At 52.9% G+C, this 22,092-nt stretch overlaps 1 protein-coding gene across 1 annotated transcript in view; it reads right to left on the bottom strand.

The window, feature by feature from the left end:
* Positions 1 to 22,092, bottom strand: part of HTRA1 (HtrA serine peptidase 1) — a 51,164-nt gene that overhangs the window by 3,925 nt on the left and 25,147 nt on the right. The window contains exons 2-6 of the mRNA XM_035030619.1: positions 20,034 to 20,133; positions 19,403 to 19,607; positions 3,543 to 3,737; positions 2,537 to 2,569; positions 1,070 to 1,184 (exon numbers count right to left, since the gene is read on the bottom strand). Of these exons, the coding sequence (XP_034886510.1) occupies positions 1,070 to 1,184; positions 2,537 to 2,569; positions 3,543 to 3,737; positions 19,403 to 19,607; positions 20,034 to 20,133 (648 nt within the window). The remainder of the gene's footprint in view (positions 1 to 1,069; positions 1,185 to 2,536; positions 2,570 to 3,542; positions 3,738 to 19,402; positions 19,608 to 20,033; positions 20,134 to 22,092) is intronic.

Raw genomic sequence — 22,092 nt, 5'->3', positions numbered from 1 at the left:
CAGGTGGCAGTTGTCCTGGGGACACCAGGAGCTATGAGGGTTAATCCCTCGGTTGACAGTGTAAAGTCGGGCCCATCGGGGTACACTGAGGCTGTGGTTTGAATCCTGTTCAGACCCTCCTACCTGCCATGGGACCTGGGAAAGTCCTGTCATTTCAGTTAGGGACCAAAAACCTAAGAGTGATACGTGATTCCTCTTTGCCTTATCCTGACATCTGATGAGGGTTCTGTCCCTCCTATAAATCCAGAATATGACCCCTTCGTCCCACCCTGGTGTGGATGACTGGGAGAGCCTCTTCCCTGGTCCTACAGCTTCTACCCAGCCCCTCTAGCAGTCTCCACCCACCATGAGAAACACTTCTCAAAGACATCCACCAGATCATGAACTTTCCTGTTCCCTGTCGTACTTGCGGACGTGTGCCCCAAGGCCTTCACGTTGGCCAGTGTGACCCTGGCTGACCTCTTTCCACATCCATCCGTGTGACTCTGCACGTTCACTGCACTCCAGCCACAAGATCTACTCGCTGTGCTGTGCTCCCAGCCGAGGCCCTGAGTCTGCTATTCCTGGGTCTGGAATGCCACCCCCCACAACCCTGTCACTCCCCAGCTCGCCACCCGGCTTCATTTGCAGGGAAGTGTCACTGGTATCTGAAATCTTGCCTGTTTGCCTACCGTCAACCTTCCTCCTCCCCCAGGCAGAATGTCCCCGTGGGGCCAGGGAACACCCAGCCTCACCCCAAGCAGATGGGTCAATAAATGTTTGTGAATGGAACGATCTCCCTGAATCTCAGTTTTCTCATCAGTGAAATGGGACTAATACTTCCCACCTGATAGGGCAAAGGAACTTAACGAAGTAAAATGATGTCTAGAAATCACCTCCGATCCTGCCTGGTACCTATTAGACTAAACCATATGAAACGTTCACGGTCAAGGGTCAAACACCTGTGACCTAATACCAGGGGCCTAACAACGTGCATCCCACCTCCCTTCTCAATCTGAAAGGCTTGGCTGATGTTCAGATGTGTGGCTTCCTGCTCGAACCTCCCACGGCTGTGAGGGCTGCACTTTACCTTTGGCCTGGCGGTCATGGGACTCGGTGAGGAACTTCTTAATCTTATCAGATGGGATTGCAAAGGAGATTCCAGCGGTCACCTTCAGAGTGTTAATCCCAATCACTTCACCATCCTGAAAAGCAAGATGCAAACAGCCTACTGAATCCATGAAGGTTTACCAGAAGACGAACAGATCATTTGTATGAAGGAAGTCTTTGAGCTCCTGAATGAGTGGGGTGGGGGAGCTGGAGGAAAGGGGGGGTCCCAGGGCCGCAGAGGGAGGCATCACTTGGGCAGCAGGACCCACGCTTAGCAAGGGGAGATCCGACACAGCAGGCTCGGTCCTCTGGGACCACCGTGCCATAGTAACAGCCTTTAGCAGTTTCCTGGTGCCCCTTTGCTCCTTTCACAGGGACTATGTCTCAGAATCCTTCCGGTGGCTGTGCCCTCCGGCTTCTTCCATTTCCAATGATCTTAAGATGCCTCTGCCCAGACCAGGGAGGACAACCTTAGCACTTGGCGCTCCCAGGGAAATGCAGCTCTGTCTGAGCAGCCGCGGATGCTGCCGGGGCTGCAGGCTGCCGCCCCCCACTTCCTCTGCGTGTCACAGAGCCTCAGTCCCTGCTGGTACTTCCTGCAGTGCTGGGAACTCGGTCCCCGACACCGAGAACCTTCCAGGAGGCACTGCCACCCTGGGCCTCGCTAAAGACGGCCTCAGTTCCGTCGAGGGACAGGAGCATAGAGCTGGGTGACCCCTGAGCTGGGTTGGCCTCACTCTGACAGAGTCTCAGGCTTCCCTTTCTTGCGCGTACATCTTTAAATACAGACAGAAGTGACATCTCTGTGAGCGGGGGCACCTCCTCGTTCCAGCCAGGTCTTGAGGGAGGGCTCCTGGCCAACACAGAGACTGTGGACGAGCCAAGCCAGCTCCTGCAGCAGCCTGGACACCTCATCTGAAGGCCGTGCCTTTCTGTCACAGGCCGGAACTGCAGACACCTTTAAAATAAAGGCCTGCTGGGCGCCTGGGTGGCTCAGTTGGTTAAGCGATTGCCTTCGGCTCAGGTCATGATCCTGGAGTCCCGGGATCGAGTCCCGCATCAGGCTCCCTGCTCGGCGGGGAGTCTGCTTCTCCCTCTGACCCTCCTCCCTCTCATGCTCTCTGTCTCTCATTCTCTCTGTCTCAAATAAATAAATAAAATCTTTTAAAAAAATAAAAATAAATAAAATAAAATAAAGGCCTGCTCCTCCGGCTACTCCTGAACCGGACCTGAATTCCACTGCATTGACTCGTGACTCTGAAACACAAGTGTGTCTGCTGGCATAACATTTCCAACCCGACTCCAGCAGGCCTTACTCTTTCCAGAAAAGATAAGAAGGGTAATTTGCAAGAATACAGTACATTCACAGATTTCCCTTTAAAAGAATTAGATAATGTGCTTTGGCAAGTTCATGTCTGAAAAGAAAGTAAAAAAAAAAAAGCCTTACCAGGTTTACTAACGGGCCTCCCGAGTTTCCATACTGAAATTAAGCAAAAATTAATAAAAGGTTATGAGCTCACATCTTTAGAAGCCCCAAAGTACCTCCCTGCCTGGCATGCCCCGAGTGCACGTTCTTTTTTCGGATTTGTTCCTGTCAACCTAATATTTTGCTGGAGAAAGGGACCTTAAATTTTTTCAGAAAGTTTTAGATGTGCCATAAATGGCTTTTTTTTTTTTTTTTTTTTTTGGCTCCAAAGCCCGAGGCCAACTATGACCTCCCCACAACACCCAAAACTACTTCCTTCTCTTGACAACAGCCTGGCTGCCAACTGGCTCGAGTATTTCAAATCTGCACCCCCCCACACCCCCACCCCCCACTGTGATCCCTGCTTTGCTGCTGGAAATCCACATGGATTGTTCTTTTTCCATTACTTCATGCAGATCACAAAAAAGTTTGGGAATAAAACCTACTAGAGGCAGCAAGTGCATAAAACACAGTTTTTCTTATCTATTAAACAGATGTATGTGGTGGGGGGAGGGACCTTGCTCTTTAGAAACGTCAGTCCTGTAAGAAGACAGCTGAAGGGGGAAAAAACGTGATTTAAAAAAGATTCCATTGATGAGATGGTGCGGAGCAATGCCCGGCCTCCTTAGACATCAGACGGTATGGGCCTAACGCTCAGACTGTGCCCCGAGACAGAGCGAACACCTCGGGACGGATTTAATGCCTGTACCAGGGGGAGCATCCCTTCTGCACAAAGCCTCAAAAGCAGCTCCACCAAGGGGTCTGGAAGGAGAGGAGCCACAGCCCCTCGGGTGGGATGGGGAGCTCCTCTGAGCTACAGACCTTGGCGTATCTCGAGTCCCCTTCGCAGGAGTCCCTGCAGATTGCTAAGGCTGAGGACCACCCCTCCACCTCATCTGCTCAAGGGGCGCGCCTTGAGGGTCCTGACTGCACCCCTGGCTCCTAAGCCCGGCTTTCCGGACACCCGACCCGACCCCGCGGGGCTCACGTTGATGATGGCATCTGTCTGGATGTAGTCCATGTCCGAGTTCCGGAGCCCCAGCTCTTTGCCACCGCGCTGGGTCGTGCTGACGATCCCGGTGGTGACTGTGTTTTGAAGGGAAAACGGGCTTCCGATGGCGACCACAAACTCGCCCGGTCTCAGCTCTGAGGAGCGGCCAAGCAACAGAACAGGCAGCCGTCCCTGGAACCACAAGGTTGGCATTGCTGCATTTGGTTAACAGAACGGACGGACGCACGGACGTCGGGGAGGGCCAAGCAGTGACAGGCCTTGTGGGAAAGTGAGGCCAGGCCCGCCATCCCTTCCCAGGCCAAGGCCACTACCATCAGCATGTTGCAAGTTGTCGCGGGGCCAGGGACCACTGAAGCCTGAAGCCGCTGGCCGAGGAAAACACAGAAGGTCAGAGGAGGCTGCCTCGGGGTCACACATCTTGAAGCGATCAGCACAGACTTCATGAAACTTTGAGACCAGGAGACCAAGTCTGGATTTGGGGCAGGGCTGCCTAAGGCCGTCTTAGAGTGAGGAGGCATTGAAGGACCCAGAGCCCACACAGCCCGGGGTGGAAGGGAAGGTTGGAACGGCCCCCACATATCAGAGGCACATCTGTCCAGAGTCCTGGGGAGTCGGGAGCCCTAAGGGTTGGAACTGCACAGGCGCCGTTGGGTAAGTCTCTGTACTAAGTACAAGACAATTCTGGTGAGGGGCAGGGAGGGGATTAGGGCGGCAAGGCATCCAGCTCCCCTCACCCCTCACCCCTCCACCAACACCAAGACCCAAGAAGTAGGCTCTCTCCTCGCCTGAAAAGACCCTCCATCAACCACCTCTGCTCCCCGGCCCAGGTGAACTGACTAGCCCAACAAGCCCCATGCCCGATGCCCTTGGAGGGCCGGGCAGATCCAGAAGCTCCAAACAAGTCTTCAAACTAACACAGGACAAAATCAAGCCAGCTGGAGTGGCCAGGGCTGAGGAGAGCTGGGCTTCCATCGGGAAGGCCTGAGGCCCTCCCCCTCCCTTCCTTCCTGAGCCACGCAAACCCCTCGCCTTTGTTCCCCAACAGGACGAGCAGCTGCCCCAAACAACGGGGACCAGGCCCAGGAAGCCGAGACCCCGCCTCGGCCTCATGCAAATTGCACTTTCAGCATCCTCCTGTTTGTCCACCTCAAAAAAGAAAGGAAGAGGTGGGGGGGGGGGTGCCGGGAGGGTGGGGTGAGTAGAAATGAGCGGTTACTTTCACATCTGCCCTGATGGGGATAGAGCAGACACCAGCGGATGAGGTGAGGTGGGGTAATCACTGGGCCCATTTCACAGATGAAGAAATTAAGGCTCCAAGAGACTGGGTGACTCGAGACAGAGCAGAGACTCACACCTGGGACCGTGGCCCCGAACCCAGACTCTTCATTGGCTCCACGGCACTGTGCCACGAAAGCCCCTCCCCACCCCAAATAAGGAAGATGCTGGGCCAGAAAGTTCATGGAGGAAGGAATGTTGAAGAAGGGATCTAAGACTGGCTTCGAGAAACCGCATGAGAAGGAATGCCCCTCAGAGCACAGCCAGCGAGAGGCCCAGGAGAGCTGTCAAGAGCTCAGACCCCTGGCCAGGCCTAAATTAGATCCTGGCCCGATGTTACAGCCACTCGGGTCCTCAGTATTCTCACCTGGAAAATGGGAATACCATGGCACACCTCCCTCATGAGTTGGCTGTGAGAATGAGGTGACAAGACCTGAACGGCTCTTGAATATCACCTGGCTCGTGTGAAGCATCATGTCAGTCGTACAGGTAAGCATCACCTAAGTGTCGGGTGGGGGTCTGTGCAGACCCAGTGGGGGAACGCCACCAACTAAACTCCCACAGGCTAGCCCGTGTCACCCAGCCTTCTGCCCAGGAAAAGGCTGGTGGCACAGGGCTACCCTAACAGTGACCCCTGGGGTCACCTGAGGCCAGAGTACCCGGCGCTGTTCTGGAAGGGGCAGGCCTGTCGCTCCGCAACCCCCGAGCTCCTCGGCGCCCAGCAGCATGCCAGCGAGCTCAGCTTGGCCTGTTTACCCTGGGCCCATGCCAGCCGCCCCTGCCAGGAATGATTTCATCCGACAGTCGCAGCGGGTGGGCAAGCGGGGCCCGTGATGTGCACGGGGCCAGTCTGGGGGAGGCCTGCTGGGGACGCTGCCGCTCCTTCAGGGCTGGGCAAGGGGACACGGCAGTGAAGGCTCCTGGGGCTGGGTATGTCTGGCTGCCCAAGATCACCGTTGCTTTTCACCAACTTCAAGGCAAGAGATCAAGTTCAAACAGAGAGGTGGGCCTAGCCCACATCAGCTCAGCCACAAACTGGGAACCACATCAGAAAGTTCCCTGGGGCAGAGGGCTATGGAGATCCTAACTAGCCCTTGCCTACCCTGTATCCCTGCACTCCACCTCCACCGCCTCGGAAGGGGGCAGACGCAGGGCCCCAGTTCTTGGGGTTCAGAAGGCAGAGGGGCCTCAAGACAACCCTGCCCCCTGCCCCGAGCTCTTCTTTTCCCAGTCTGAGCTCAGGCCCAGCAAACGAGGCAGGGAGGCAAACACTTCTGGGACAGCAGAAGCTGTGAGGACAGAGAGGAGTGACACCCCGCTGCGGGGAGAACAGCCGGGGCCTGCATGCTGCTCCGCCACGCTCACCGGGGAGGGCCTGGGACCCCCAGCACACTGTGAAGTTGTCACACTGAGGGGACCACACGGGCCTGGACAAGTGGACACCAGGGATACCAGCCCGGAGTCTCCCCAAGAACCAGTCCTCACTTGAACAAAACAGGGGGACATCTGGACCCCAAGTGGCCAGTCAGACCTGCACCGATGGTACCCCTGGGCCACATGAGCTCTGCCTCATATAAGCTCTTATTCCCTCAAGCATCTTCTAGATCATGAAGGACAATCGGAGACAGAAATAAGCAAGTGGACATAGCCCAAGGGGGTGGGGCTTGTAATAGGAAGGCTTGATTGACGTGAAAGGAGTGCACTTTCTACCTCCCAGCTGACAAAGCCTTTCATGGCCACCAGGGGTGTTAGGGCGGGTGTCCCCTCATTTTACAGAGGTGAACTGAGACTCAGAGGTGGGGCGGCTTCCCCCAGCTAATGAGCAGCCTGGCTAAAGAAGAGAACAGGCTTCCTAACTCTCAGACCTGCACTCCGAGTACGTGTTAACCTGGAATCTAAGTGTAGGCAGAAATCTTTGCAAGGGAGTGACATGGGATGGAAATGTGGGCCAGGCCAGACTTACAGCTCTCCAGGATGCCAACGTGCCTTTTTGGGCTGCTCCCCACCAGTGCTGCTGGCCCCACGAGCACCAGGCTCTCCAGCTGTTCCAGATAGTCCTCACCACGGGTCTGTCTGCTCAACGCAGCCATACCTCTGCTGGCCAAACTCCTACTTGGTAACTGAGCATTTTATTCCATAGCTGTCTAGACATATGCTCCACGGGGGGCCTGGGGGAGATGAAATGCAGACACGGCTGCAAGTGCCAAGCCACACCTCGGGCTTGACCTGCAGATGGGAAACACCGGTCCGCTTCACTCCGCAGCGCCGTCCAAAGGCTGGTCCCCAAGCCACCACATCAAAGGCGCCCCAAGGCTCCCGGAGCAGACACTCTGCCTGAATCTCCCTCTGAAGTGGCCCCCGCCGCAGGCCCTGTCGGAGAAGCCAGCCCCAATCCTGACAGCCACTTCCCACACCTCTCCATCTCAATGGAGCCTGGCTCGCAGCACATGTGTGAAACAAAACACAGACGTCTCTCCTCCACTTGGCAGGAAGCAAGGGGGCGAGTGGCTCCCATTCCCATGTCAGACTCTCTAATCACCGGGGGGATAACGATGTAAATCGGGTGTGCACACCACAGCAGTGGGGTGGGAGAGCTCGTAAATGGCCAAAGCAAAACTCCAAGGCTCCGTACTGGAGCCAAGAAGGAACCCTCGGGGGCCCTACCCAGAGAGCATGGGGCTCGAGATTGGCCCAAGTCCTTCGAGGACAAGGGATATTCCACGGCGCGTCCAACATGCTGCTAGTTCTTAAGGTCACACTTATGCCCATGAGAGGTGGGGAGGCTCTCTGCAAGGTGACTCCCTAATGCTAAAGGACGTCCTCACACTACCACCATCAAAAGCAACTTTAAGAAAACATGAGTCCCCCTAACACCTGGGTTTTCAGCCCACTATGACCCGGGCCGATGGAGAAACAGCCCAGGTGAGGGTGTCAGAAGTCCTGGGTGTGGACTCCAGACTTACCATATCTGTGTTAAATTACTAAATACTAGCCATAGGCAGGATACTAATTGTGTGGTAGATTTCATGCGAAAACTTGGAAGAGGTTGGTGCACAGCATGATTAAAGAAGGCTCTCCCATTCATTTAATCACAACAAACAAACAACCAGCAGGCCCAGCAGCACTGCTCCCGTGAAACACCACCAACATGAAAGAGAACTTTCTCAACAAGCATTCACTGAGCGTCTCCGACGGGCCAGGCACAGTGAACACAGAAGATCAATGAATCCATCTGTGCCTCCCAGGCCTACTGTCTGATGCGTTGGAGTCACATGGCGATGAAAAGAGACAAAGTCCCAATCTCCATTGCCATGGTCAGCTCTGTCCGGAATGTTCCATAAGGGCTAACAATAGATCAACACTAAAAATGACTGGGGTGTATCAGTGAGGGTATTTGCTGGCTGCAAGTATCAGGAACCCCAACTCAAAATGGAATAAATATCCAGCTGTTCAAGGGCAGGGTGGCGCCAGGGCTAATCACTTCAAAGACTCATGGACATCTTTCCTTCTGTCCGATCAACTTAAGCCACCTCCATTCCAGGCGTTAGGTAAAGACATGACTATGCCCAGTGGAAGTAAAAGGATCTTTTCTCTCCTGTCTCTTTTGAAGAGCAAAGAATTTGGGGCCCCGAACCTTCCTCCTCCTGGGCCATCAGCCAGCAATTAGTCATAAGATTACCCTCAACCAGTCCTAGGCAAGGGGAACATGGCTCCCACGACTGCCTTAGGCTCCCCAGGACTTGCCTATGTTAGGAAGGAGGTGGGTCACGGGGGGACGGACCAGGGCTGTACCAGCAGGAAGAAGGCTGAGTCTGCTGTGGAAGCTGGGGGGGGTGGGGTAGGCTTGGAGAGGCGGCCATTAGCATCCGCCAAGGCTTTGGGGGAAATGGCTCATTTTAGAGCAGCAATCCTAATACCTAACTAGGTTTGGGAAGGGCTCTAATAAGTATATGCTCCTTCACGCAGGTTTTTGGGGGGTGGGAGCAAGAGGAGAAATCTGCTTCTAAAAACAGTAATGGTCACGAGGGGCGCCTGGCAGCACAATCGATTGGCTGTCCCACGCTTGGTTTCAGCTCAGATCATGATCTAAGGGTCGTGGGATCAAGCCCCACATCGGGCTCTATGCTCAGTGTGGAGTCTGCTTAGGACTCTCTCTCCCTCTCCCTCAATCTCTGTCTAAAATAAACAAATCTTAAAAAATAAAGTAATGGTCACTAAATATCTGCGTTGGTCAGTGCACAACACAAGTTATCCAAGCAGAGCCTGGCCAGACCCACCCCTGTATGCATGCCCCCCGTGCCTCCTGCTCTGTCATTCCCTCGGCCTTTACAGGCAGCCGCTCGGTGGGACAGATCACCCTGCCTGTTCTGCAGCCCACGTTCCCCCAGCTTGGTGGTGGCAGTACCAGGACTAGAGTCTTCCCCGTGCCTCCAATCCAGGTGTTCCTCTCTCCAGCCTACCCCGCCCGCTGCCCAAATGTGCAGAGCACATTGTGGGCAGGTGAGGGCAGCAGGGATGACACACAACAGGACAGCTGGGGAGTCAAAGGACGCCCAGCCCAGAAACCAGCCAGAGGAGGCAGCGTTCACGAGTCCTCGGCGCGAGGGCCTGGGCCTCGCTGTTCCTCCAACGCCGGGAGCCTGAATTAGCCTCAGACAAGCCCGGGCTGGGGCATGAAGGCAGGCCTGTGCAGCACCAGTCGCTCTGAGGACTCTCCGTGGGGCCTGGACTCGCGCTGAAGGTGAATCGCGAGCCCCGGAGCCCCCCAGGAAGAAAATCTGGGCGTGTGCTGGCTCAGGCCCCTGGGTGATGGCTTGCTCTGGGGTTCTTCTGCAGCAGCAGCCAAGGGTGCGGCACAAGTGAAGACTCAGACAAAATCACACACACACCATATGCACACGCACACGCGCACACACGCACACAGGCGGACACACACATGCCACTTCAGCCTCTGCAGATCCCCAGAGCACCATGTCCCAGGCAGCAGACAGCTGGGCTTGGACCTGGTCCTGCAGTAACTCACTCCGTGACCTCGGGCCATTTGACTGACTTCTCTGAGTCCCGGTTTTACCACTTCTAAAATAAGGTTGTTTGAGGCTGGTGATGTCCAAGGTCATCCCAGCTCTGACAATTAGGGTCCTTTCCGAAAGACCTGGCTGATTTCCAAAAAACCTATTAGCAGACGATGGTTAAATTTGGTGAGATCAAAACAGGCACCACAGTCCTTAATAAATCTCTTTTCATACAACCCCCCAACGGGGTCAGATGAGCCCACAAGCTCAGGCCACAAGCAGAGAGGGGACTCCTGGAATTCTCCAGATGCTGGCTCAGCCAGGAGTCAGCTAGAGAAGCTCTAACAACAATGGCCCGTCAGTCTTGCAGCTTCTGGCCACACTGGTTTTGACCTAATAGGCCTTGAGTGCCCACTCCAGTGCTCTCTCCTTCCCTCAAGCTTGCAGAGAAGGGCAATAAAACAAACCAATAAAGCTTAAGGGAAAAAAAAATTTTTTTTAGCCTAATGAGGCAAGTGAACTACTTCTTTTTTTCCTTGGAAAGTATAAAGTACTCCTGTTACAAAAATATTTTCTGTTGCTGAATCCGCAGGAGCCACGGCCTCCGCCAGCCACCCAGCATGCTCGGTTTCAAGGGGCTGGGGCTTCCAGGCTGGTCCTGGGTGTCGGCTGAAGCTTGCTTCAGAGTCTAATGTTGCAGCAGCTGGCTGGGGCTCAACTGAGTGATTCAACGTGCTTTCTGGAAACAGTTATGCTAACCTTTCATTTTATTTTAAAAATATGTGATGGAGAAAATAGCACATCCCCCATACCCAGCAAGAAGCAGAGCCCTAGAACTCACATGCTTCCCGCGGAAAAGCAAAGTAGGCGGCCAAGGCATCAGCATCTGGGCTGTCCCACCGATGGCAGTGGGGGAGGGCTCAGATGGGAGAAACAGGAGAAGTGGGGGAGTCAGGGGGAGAGAGAAGGAGGAACAGAGCACCATCGTGCACAAGCAGAAAAGGAGCAAACACAACCATCTTCCTTCTCCCTGTTTACGAACGCCACCATAATAATTAGTCTCCTTCAAGCTGGGTCAAGAAACATGGGCATTTTGGGGCGCCTGGGTGGCTCAGTCATTAGGCGGCTGCCTTCGGCTCAGGTCATGATCCCAGGGTCCTGGGATCGAGCCCCGCATCGGGCTCCCTGCCCAGCAGGAAGCCTGCTTCTCCCTCTCCCTCTGCTTGTGTTCCTGCTCTCGCTGTGTCTCTCTCTGTGTCAAATAAATAAAATAAAATCTTTAAAATTAAAAATTAAAAAAATAAAAAATCGATGAATATGAAAGTGACAAATGAAAGAATGAACCAACCAGATTTTAAAAGATCCTTCCCAAAGGGATGGGTGGTGGTCTCTCTCTGGTCAATTCAGGGCACAACGTGCAGCAACCACCCAATGTCTGTTGAACTGAACTGTCTCCTCACTCCCCATGACCACTTAGAGCCCCTGATGTCCTATATGCAGAGAAGCCCAGGAGATATCTTTCCTTCCAAATTTATGCTTAAAATTTTTTTAAGATGTGTGATGTATCACCTCCTCAACATAAAAATAATCTGAGATGGTGAGTGACACAGGGCCTATTATAATACATTAATTAAAATATATTCATGGCATAAAATGGGGCCATAGAGAATATGCTAACCACAAAACCAATGGTTTCTATGAGCTGCCCAGTAGCTAAAGCAAAGAGGGAAACATCACGAGTCACACACTCTCATTATCAGATTCTGGTGCCTTAATTAACAAAAGTGACTTGTTAGTTAGCATGTGTATTAAATAATCAGTCCACAATTCACCACAATGTCTTATTTCTCCCTCACCATAGAAGGTGGTCATGATGATTTTAGGAAACCAGTTTTGGGAAATTGTGTCTATACTGCTATGAAAAGAGATAACCAGGTCAGTACAAAGCCTTTGCACCTTCAGACTCTCAGGAGATTGACTACATAAAAAACCAGAGCTTTCCAGAGTATGACCAGGAATCCCCAAGAACAAGGCCAATAAGAAATGTAGACAATATGCAGAGAAACCAGCTACGCAGAAACGTAGGCTTGGGTCCTGAAGGGCTCTAATAAACTCACTGAGAAATAAGTTTGCACCTTGGTCCAAGGTTCAGGTCCTCCAGGTTTGCCCCCTAATCTTCCCCTAGGTACACTCTACCTGTCCTTCCTGTCCTTCCTGTCACCCCAAATATAAACTTCCCTGCCTACACTATCTACAGAGGCCTCCCCAGCCTCCAGTGCCTTCTGCCGCTTCTGCTTGTTCCTTTTCTGTACTTGTTACCGTATTTGTCCCACTTCTCCTGTTTCCCACCCTAGACTGTCATCACGGGGCCACATGGCTCTTGCCCATTTCTGATACATGCTCAGCACCTAACACTGTGTTTGGCCGAGACAGATGCTCAGTAAATACTGATAGAATCCATGAATGAATAAGGAGTAACTGAAGAAAATGAACAAAACCAGACCTTAAAAGATCTTCCGGATTTGAAATTGGATAATCATTTTCAAAATATCTTGGAATTCTACTGATAATGCAGAGAAACGAGCAAACAGAAGGCTTCTCTGCTTAATCCAGCAAAAGCAAAGCCACGGCGGCAGCAAAGAAACACAATTTGAGTGCATGTGCGCACGCACACACACATACACACATACACACATACACACACACACACCTGCCCCAAGAGAAAGAGCAAATGAAATCAGCCTGTCTGTGCTCTCCTCTTTGGTCACCTAGACTTTGGGTCTTATGAGCATACTGGGCCTCCGGCCACTCATTTCCTCTAGGACAAGGTGTTAATTGTCTCACACTGGGGTTGACAAACTTCTTCTGTAAAAGGCCAAAAGGTAAACACTTTCAGCTTCATGGGCCATGTGGTCTCCATCCTCATGACTCAACTCTGCTGAGACAGGGCAAAAGCAGCTACAGACTCTAAATCATGGGCATGGCTGTGTTGCAATAAAACTTTATTTACAAAAACAGACGGAGGGCCAGATTCGGCCTGCAAGCTGCAACTGGCCAACCCTGGACTCTCACACAGTGTTACATACTCGCTAAACTGTCAAATGGAAGCAGCGTCTACGTACCCCCTCCCCGCTCAGTAAAGGAGACAGGAGACATTCCGGATGGGGCACCTACAAATTCGGTCCCAACAACCTGGGAACTGCTTTGTCAGAACCATAAAAAAGAGTCTTAATCCAATTCCCTGAAGACAGAGCACCGATGTGAAAAAAGGCATTACCATATTAAGAGAAAAACATAGCCAAAGAATTTCCTTAACAATCAGCTAAGTTCTTGAACTGGGGCCAGAGAACACATGAGGGCTCCGGTTCTGATAGTTTGGGGAACTGAAACATTTTCACATTCCAAAAGGAGCTGCAATCAGAACAGAAGGAGCCACGTCCCCATCGGCCTCTGGACAAAGGCCGCGCAGAGGAATGAGGGCCGGCCTCCACTTCGCTGCCTGGGTTTACATTCCCTAATGAAATATTGATTCCCACGCCCTCCAAGTGGTAAAAATCAATACGGTAACAGAAGCCTTGTAACATCAACCGGGGCCACGGCGTCGGCAGCAAATCCAACGGCAGCCCTCTGAGCTCTGCGACAGAGAGCGCGAGACCACAGAACGACCAGTACAGACCGAGCAAGTGGGGAAAAGGATCCAAAATGGAAAAACACAGAAACAAAATAAGAGGGTAACTATGGTAGTGCGATCCACAGCCCAGGCTCCCAGTTGCTTTACGAGGATGAGTGACAGGCTCCAGAAGATGCGAAGCCATTCCAGCCCAGGCTCCGTGTTATCTGATTCACCCTGGGACAGCTCACGCGGCTGAGTCAGCGCCTTCCGACCATCAGGTTGCCTAAGGAGAACTGGCGGGCGGGCGTGAGTCACGCCGAGCACCGCACCACCCCCGGCCCTTGCCACCATCCCAGGGGCCACCTGATACACCCCCCCCACCCCGCGCTGAGGACTCAGGGCAGAGTCACCGCGCACCGGGCCAAATCTTGAGACACGGGCCTGGAGAAGACAGAGCCCGCTGAGCAGCTGCGGGGACCTGTGCTTGGAAGGCCCAGGGCCCCCCACCCACCCCGGCCCCGAGTGACCCCTGTCCTGAGCTTCATGGATCAGAGCTGGCCCCTCTTCCTGGCCCCACCCCCCACCCCGTGGCCGGCTCAGCAGTAAAAGGACCCTCTGTAAACAAAGCAGCCCCCCCCCCTGCCTAGGAGTGTTCCTCTTCAGCCACTTCAAACGGGTCTGGCCTGTAGGTGGCAAGGGGCCCGAAGGTGGCCAGGGGCGGATGCAGGCCTGGGGGTGAGGGAAGAAAAACACCTCAGAGGCCTCAACCTGGTGGCCTGCACACATTTCCCTGGTTGTTGGCCTCAGGAAACCTCACTGCCTCGGCCGCGCTCTGAGTAACCAGAGACCACAAAGCTCCTGGAGCCCCGGCAAAGCCAGGTGTCCGTCCAAACCAGACGGCCCCTGGGATCAGATGAGCCCCGGCTGAGGAGTGCAGGTGAGGGCGAGTGGTGGCCCACCCGCCGCACCACCAGGCCCTCATCTGACAACCCCGTGAGCCCCGGGCCTCCCCACTCTGCCATGCCTCGGAGCCATGCACCTTGCTCCCTCGTGAGCAGAGGGGACTCAGCCTCGTCCTGGGACCCCGCTGTCCCGCGCCGACTACCTGACAAGTGCATAAGACCAGAGTGTCCCTCACACTCCAGCAGCTCTGAGCAACTTAAATCAACAAATAAGACAACAGTCGACTATGCTAAGGAGATGCGGGGGCAGGTAAAGAGTGAAATGTGACTGTCCTCAGAGTGACAGTCGGGGGTTGGGATGTGGGGAGCCGCCTTGCGTACTGGGTTGGGGAAGGGCTGTCTAGGGCGGAATTTCGGGCAGGACCCGGAGGATGGGAAGGCCAGCCCTGGAGCGGCTGTGGGGAGACACCCCGGGGAGCCATGGCCCAGACCCCCGAAGCGTGGCCCTGGCCTGTGGGAGGCAAGAGGGGAGGGGCATCCAGGCAGAGTGGGTGAGGGGCGGAAGGAGGAGGTGAGGCCGGGAGGAGGGCCGCCCCATCAGGCCAGGCCTCCGAGGCCCTGGGAAAGGGGCTAAGCTCTCTCGGTGAGAACAGCGGGAAATGTGTAAAGGGTAGACAGCACACGGTCCCAACGCTGGAATCAGCAAGGGAGGCTCGGGCTCTTGTCCTGGTGCTTCCTCTTCAACACAGCTGGAAAATCGCAGTAACAAAAGTAGCTTTCCTTTCTTACCTTCTTCAATATATCCCTGTATTTCTGCCCTGGGGTCGGGCCTAGAGAGACCAAATCGCTCTCCTTTTACCTCTCCCTCGACAGCCACCCCCTCCCCTTCTCTGCCTCTCTCCCCCTCTCTCTCTCTTTCTGAACTACTCAGGGAAAAAAACTGCATGGGACAAAAATGCTGCCTTTGGATAAAATTTTTAAATGTTCTGCAAACACGCCCAGTGTCATGTTGAACACATATGGAAACGGTTTGTATCTGAAGCTGAACTAGTCTGCCCTCAAAGCTGCTTTCTATTAAAATGTTTGCATGCACATGGTCCCTCCTTCCTGCAGCTGGCTTCCCCCACTCCTTGACGGCTAGCCCCAGGAAAGATGGATGCAAATCCTAGGACGGAAGCACAGAATGGGCTGTGGTTGGAGGGGATGGGCCTGCAGGGGGGCACCTTCCTCCCCCAGCTTGGGGGGGTGGGGGGCAGGGGGACAGACCAGGCTTCTTCTGAAAGCTCTCCCATCTCAAAACTCAGCAGGGAAAGTGAGTGCACACGTGTCTTCTCAGCAGTGAGAAGCAAAAACAGAGTTCTTTGGTCGCAAGCCCAGACATGTCGCTGGCAATCTCGAGCCAAGGGGGGTTCACTGGAGATGCGCAGGGAGTTCCAAGAATGGAAAGAAAAGTAGACAGCTTGGGTCAGAAACGACAGGAACTCAGCACCCAGGGGTGCTCATCAGCAGGGCCTCTACCACGCAGTTTTGGTGAGAGTGACACCCAGCTGCACCTCCGAGGGGAGGGTCTGCTTGATCTCCGGGTCCCATGTCCACCCCCTGGCCCCGGAGGGTGGGGCACCGTGACTGCCGGTCCCACCAAGACTGTCCAATGGGGGAGACGTAGCCCCCAAAGGAAATGCTAGTTGCTGTTTCCAGGAGATGGGGGCTGGATGACAAGGGGACATGACAACAGACGTCCATGGTAATTTCTATTCCTTAAAAGTGTTGAGGGGCACCTGGGTGGCTCAGTCGGTTAAGCATCCAACTCTTGATTTTGGCTCAGGTTACCATCTCAGGGTCCTGGGATCAAGCCCCGAGTCAAACTCTGTGCCCAGAAGGGGAGCCTGCTTCTCTCTCTCTCTGTCCCTCCTCTCCCTCTGCCCATCCCCCACTCGCATGAGTGCATGCGCGCTCTCTCTCTCTCAAATAAATTAAAAAAAGAATCTTTAAAAAAAAAGTGTCGAGAATACCACACTCAGGAAGGACAATAGCTGTTAAGGTAATGGAGAGCCTCCAAATGAAATCATGATGGTGGGGGGAGGAAACGGGCCCAGGCTAGGAGCCACTGAGCTCGTGGACATGGCAGGCGGTCCCATCAATTTCCTTGGGTTATTAGAAAACAGCCCGGGGAGGCTGGGCCACAGCCTCACGTGGCAAGGCACCATTTGGAATGATTTTCGATCCTCAGGCTCAATTTTTGTTGGTTCTGTTCTGCCTGCTCTGAGTTCTCCCCCGACGGTTTCTTGTCCTTTGCTATTCCCGAGAGTGACCCAATGCAAGGCGAGCTCACAGCCCATCCACAGCCTGCAGTTTATTAACTCGTGTGCTCAGACGGATTTGGATTTGCTGGGAGGAGAGGCTCCTTCCAAACGGAGCCTCATTTCAAGCCAGTCTCCACCCCCTCCTAAATAATCAATCATCCAACGAAGAGAACAAAAGGGAAAGCGCTAGAAGAGATGGTTTCACTCTCCCCACTTCCAACTACTATCAGCAAAAAAAAGCAGTTTAGTCAGTGGAAACCAGTCTCTTGTGTGGGTGTCTGCAATTTAATATCCATTCATTTCCGATTCCTTTTTGAAAAGCCACGTTTAGTTCAACTTTTAAATGTTAAGCATCTTTTTCTTGAGCTAGAAACAGCCCTCAAATACTGAGCTGCCGGCACAGGGCTAGACTCCTGTGGGCAGCAAGGGCCGGGTCAGAAACACGGCAAAGCTGGTCTGTTGAGATCTTTCACATCCTTCCTGGACACGTCGGGATGACACAAGGATACAGTCTCCACCTTGGCTCAAAATCTGAAAAGAATCTCCCCCTGGCCAGAGGCACATTCCATGCCCACGCATTCCAAACACGGAATCACTCAGTGGCAGTGGCTCACGAAGCATCTGGGCCAGCACCCTGCCTGCAGAGAGCCCCACCGCTGGCTGCCTTCCAGGGGCTGGGGTGCGGGGGGAGAGCTGAAAAGTCCTGCGTGCAGCCACAGGATGTGCTATTCTGGCTAGCCTCCTTCCGGTGAGACTACCACATCCTGGACACCCTTCTAGCGGCATGTTCCTAAACAGGGCAGCACCAGCCTTCCCGGGGGCTATTTAAGGTCCAGCCATCCCATCACACCAAACAGCCAGGTTCCATCCCTCCAGTAAGGGCCATGGCCTTGGGTACTTGGGGGTCAGCAGCCTGGCTCGGCTTGGAAGGTTAGTTTCCCCACAGCACAGCTGTGTGACTTCAGGCAGGTTACTTAAGCTCTCTGAGCCCCTGTTCTGTCCTCTATAAAATGGGGATGATAAGCTATCTTGCTGATTAGGTGCAAGTTACGAATGAAGCCAGAGGCTGGATCAGCACTGGAACTCATCAAGCAGAAGTTACTATGATTATGTTGTGACCAATAAACACATTTTCAAAGATAGTTGTTGCTAGAAATTCCACAGTTACCTAATAGAAATAATATCCGACGGAGACCTCGCTGAAGGCCAGTTTCCTACATCAACCACGGAGCCTGTTTCTGTCCTGAGGAACAGCAGACAGACAAAAAGCAGCCTGTGGGATACTACACTGGTCTGCCTTCACAGCCCACATCCAGGCAAAGGTATGCGAAGAGCTGGGTCAGAAGACCCCTCGTGGCTCTCAGTCTAGGATCTTTTCCTGCGCCAACAACAAGATTCCAGCCTCCCGGGAGTCTTCCTTCCTTCCACAGGAATTCCAGAAAATTACAAGGGCATGAAGAAACCCAAAAATGCAATCTCACTGCAAACCAAACCTCCTCAATCAACATATACCAACAAGTGGGAATTGTTGACAGTCTAGTAAGAACTGGATTTAATTTCAGGTATGAAGCCTTCACTAAACAAATCAAACAGAGCAAAAATGACTGCAAGGAGAATATTTAAATAGAAAGCAAACCATTTTCAAACACAGCATTTCTCAGACTGAACTATGTCTCAGTTTTGCCCAAAAAAAAAGTGCTAAGCTCAGATGATTATCATTTGGAGTGCACACCCTTTTGTGGGAGACTCCTGTGTGCATTAGCATATTAAAAGTTTTGAGAAGTTCTGTAAGAAAGAAATCCATTAGCTTTGCTTTTTTTTTTTTTTTAAAGATTTTATTTATTTATTTGACAGAGAGACACAGCGAGAGAGAGAACACAAGCAGTGAGAGAGGGAGAAGCAGGCTTCCCGCGGAGCAGGGAGTCCGATGTGGGGCTCGATCCCAGGACCCTGGGACCATGACCTGAGCCGAAGGCAGATGCTTAACGAGTGAGCCACCCAGGCGCCCCCATTAGCTTTGCTTTAATTCAAGGTTTCCAAAACTTTTTTAAGAATGGAGCATTGTTTTAAAACCCATCTAGAGGGACGCCTGAGTGGCTCAGTTGGCTAAGCGTCCAACTCTTGGTTTCAGCTCGGGTCATGATCTCAGAGTCGTGGGATCAAGCCCGGCAACTGGCTCTCTGCTCAGTGGGGGGTCTGCTTGGGCTTCTCTCTCTCTCTCCCTCTCCCTCTGCCCCCCCTTCTCTCTCTCTCAAATAATAAATAAATCTTAAAACACACACACACACACACACACATACATCCAGTAACCCTGCAAAAACCCAATTTGAGAGACTTGGTTTGTTTTCAAACCCAGTGAAATGCACAAATGAACAAAAATGAACACAAATGAACAAGAGTTGCCTCAGGAATGGAGGGGAGACTCAACATTCTCACTCTGCTCACCTACTAATGCTCACCTACTAATTTCTTTATAAACTTATTGCTTTCTTTTATAAAATCATTAAGCTTCTATTTTTAAAACTCTGATCTTATAGTCTTCTTATTAAAGATGCTTTCATGAGTCCCCCCACTTTCCCTAACTGCAGGCCACACTCAGTATCTCCTAATCCTCACCTCCTGGGGTCCAGGCTTGACTGGTTCTCAGGAAATCAGGGTGCTCTGGGGCCTCTGACTTCTCCCAGGCTTTGCCACCTGGGAGCTCAGGTCTTCAGGCAGGGAGCACACTTACCTCGTGGTCAATTTTGATAAGTGCAATGTCTGCCTTCTCATCCACATCCTTGATTTTGGCTTCGTAGGTGGCACCGTTCTTCAGCTCGACCTTGACCCGATGCTTGTTGGTCACCACGTGGGCGTTTGTCACAATCAGTCCATCTTCGGACACGATAAAGCCAGACCCACTGGCCACCGGCACCTCCCTCTTAGAAAAAGGAAGCCTAAAACCCAGAGGAGACCCCAGTTAAGGCCGAGACTCACCTTCAGATCAACTCTTCGACACACTGATTCACTGGGTCTGCAAGAGCAACACATATCTAGGAATTTATACGTCAGGTCTGTTTAACGGCAGAACAGTGGAAGGCTATCGATTTTGTAAGCATCAAAAAACTCCACTTACAAAATATTCTTAGGGACTCTCTTCAGAGCTAGAGGTTCTTAAATCATCTAGAAGGGTCAAGAATGTACATTCAAACAGGCTAAAGGGAAAGCATCCTAAGGGGGAAATGCTATGCTCCCGTAGGAACATATTCAGTGGCTCTTGGACATTTCCAAGTGTCCCAGAAACAGCCCCGATGCTTTGCTAACGGCAGTGCGTCTCGGTGGGAGCTTCGGAGTCCGTGGGAAAACAAGAAGGCCCTCTTTACTTGCGAAACAGCTCGATGTGCACCACGGCAGGAGCGATCTTCTCCACCACGTCGGCAATGAAGTTGTATTTATGGCGCAAGCTGTTGGGGTCTTCCTGCCCTGAGAACAAAGCAAAGACAGGACACGTCAAGACACTGTGCTCTGTGCTGTGGTCTCCTGAGAAAGGCATGGGTGAGAAGGAGCCAAAATGCACACCCGGACCTCCGGAACCCCAGACAAGTGACGACAAGACCCCAGACCCGCGCTCCGTTGCAAAGGTCCTCGGGGCTCTCCAGGGAACACCCACTCAGGTAAGGGGTAACACCCATCAGAAATGACCTCTTTGCTCTGCTTCTTTCCTTCCAACGGTTTCACTGCAAAAATGCTGAGCCGGAGGCACCAACTGATACCTGGACCTCCTAGGGGCTCCTCGGCAAAGGTGGTGGGGCAAGGAAGGGGTCAGGGTCACAGTCAGGGCTCCACCCTCCGCCACGCCCCTGCCAGTTCCCACAGCACCACCGAGAAGCAGCCGCTCCCAGCGTGCGGTCACCACCCAGGGGAGGGCTGAGGTTGCTTTTGAGGAGATGCCCACTAGACGTTACAGATTGAAAAGGCATTAAGGCGGGGCGCCTGGGTGTCTCAGTCGTTAAGCGTCTGCCTTCGGCTCAGGTCATGGTCCCAGGGTCCTGGGATCGAGCCCCGCATCGGGCTCCCTGCTCCGCGGGAGGCCTGCTTCTCCCTCTCCCACTCCCCCTGCTTGTGTTCCCTCTCTCACTGTGTCTCTCTCTGTCAAATAAATAAATAAAATCTTTAAAAAAAAAAAGAAAAGAAAAGGCATTAAGGCAAAGGCACAGATCCTGCCTTCCCACTGATCCCACAAGGTGGACAGAGGCCACCGTCTGTCCCCAAAGCAGTTTTCCACCATGCCTTGTTTATTCCAGCCCCCTGGGACACCCCAGGACAGAAGGTACAAGAGGTGCCTTGACACCATTGGGGGGAAAAAGAAAGAGAAATCAAATGACCATAATTTCTATATAAACATACACACTATAATTAACGAACCCCCATTTCAAAGCTACTTTCAGACAAAGCGATCCCACATCCCAATGTAGGGCTCTCACCCAGCAAGGCCAAAAAATTGGTTTCCACCCAGCAGATGCCCACACCATGGCATCTGGTTCAGAAATGAGCTACTGGAGACTCAGGTCCCAGGACACCCATTCTGCTGGGACGGGTGGTGGCAGGGGCCAATGTGGCCCCCGGAAGTGCAACCCGAGCCTGCCACCCTGGCCCCAAATCCATGCCACCTGCTGATATCCTTCAACACATCTCTCTCTGCCTTCACAGGCTAGAGGGGTTCTAGGCTAGTCTGCAGCCAAGACCCACACACCCTTTCCTTTATCTCTCCTTGTCTCCCTTGGTGCAGTCACCTCCCTTGGGCCAGTCACCTAGCCTAATGCTACACAAAGCAGGCTCCAGGGACCAGAATTCTCTGCCAGCCTCACTCTCCCTTGTCCCATGTAGACACTGGCAGACAGCTTTCAGATACCTTTAGAGCAATTTGCCAGAGTAATCTGTCTGTTGCATCGAAAAATTTTAAATTGGGGCTTATATTTTGTGTCTTTCTTACAACATTTTGGTAGGAATTCATTTTTAGCATATTTTAATTGGTCCATAATGAATAGGAAATAAAGGAAAAGAAATCTGTTCCTTTACCACAGATGGTCTAAGGAGCACTGATCTGTCCCCTGCACCTGTCACTCCCTGTCACAGCTCACTCAGAGGGATTCACAACACAACTTTGCAGTTTAAAAAGAAACCACTGGCCTACAAAACTGCCCCTTATTCACATAAGGGCCTGTGTTCCCCACCCCCAACACACACGCACAAAACCCCACACTCGCACGAGCACAAACCCACACCCACACTTACATGCTCAGTCATGAGCATGCACAGGCACATACACGCACAGAGACTCACACCCCCACACGCCTCCCTCCCCGTGAGAGAGGACTGTGGCCACAGCCCGGGCTCGGGGCCGGCCGAGAAGGTTGTGACCCTTTCAAGTCCTCTGTGGCC

The sequence above is a fragment of the Mirounga leonina genome, unplaced genomic scaffold (genome assembly GCF_011800145.1).
Source record: "Mirounga leonina isolate KUSES-001 unplaced genomic scaffold, KU_Mleo_1.0 Mir_114, whole genome shotgun sequence".
Taxonomy (NCBI): domain Eukaryota; kingdom Metazoa; phylum Chordata; class Mammalia; order Carnivora; family Phocidae; genus Mirounga; species Mirounga leonina.
Note: the sequence above shows the minus strand (reverse complement) of the source record. Positions and strands in the feature narration are given on the sequence as shown.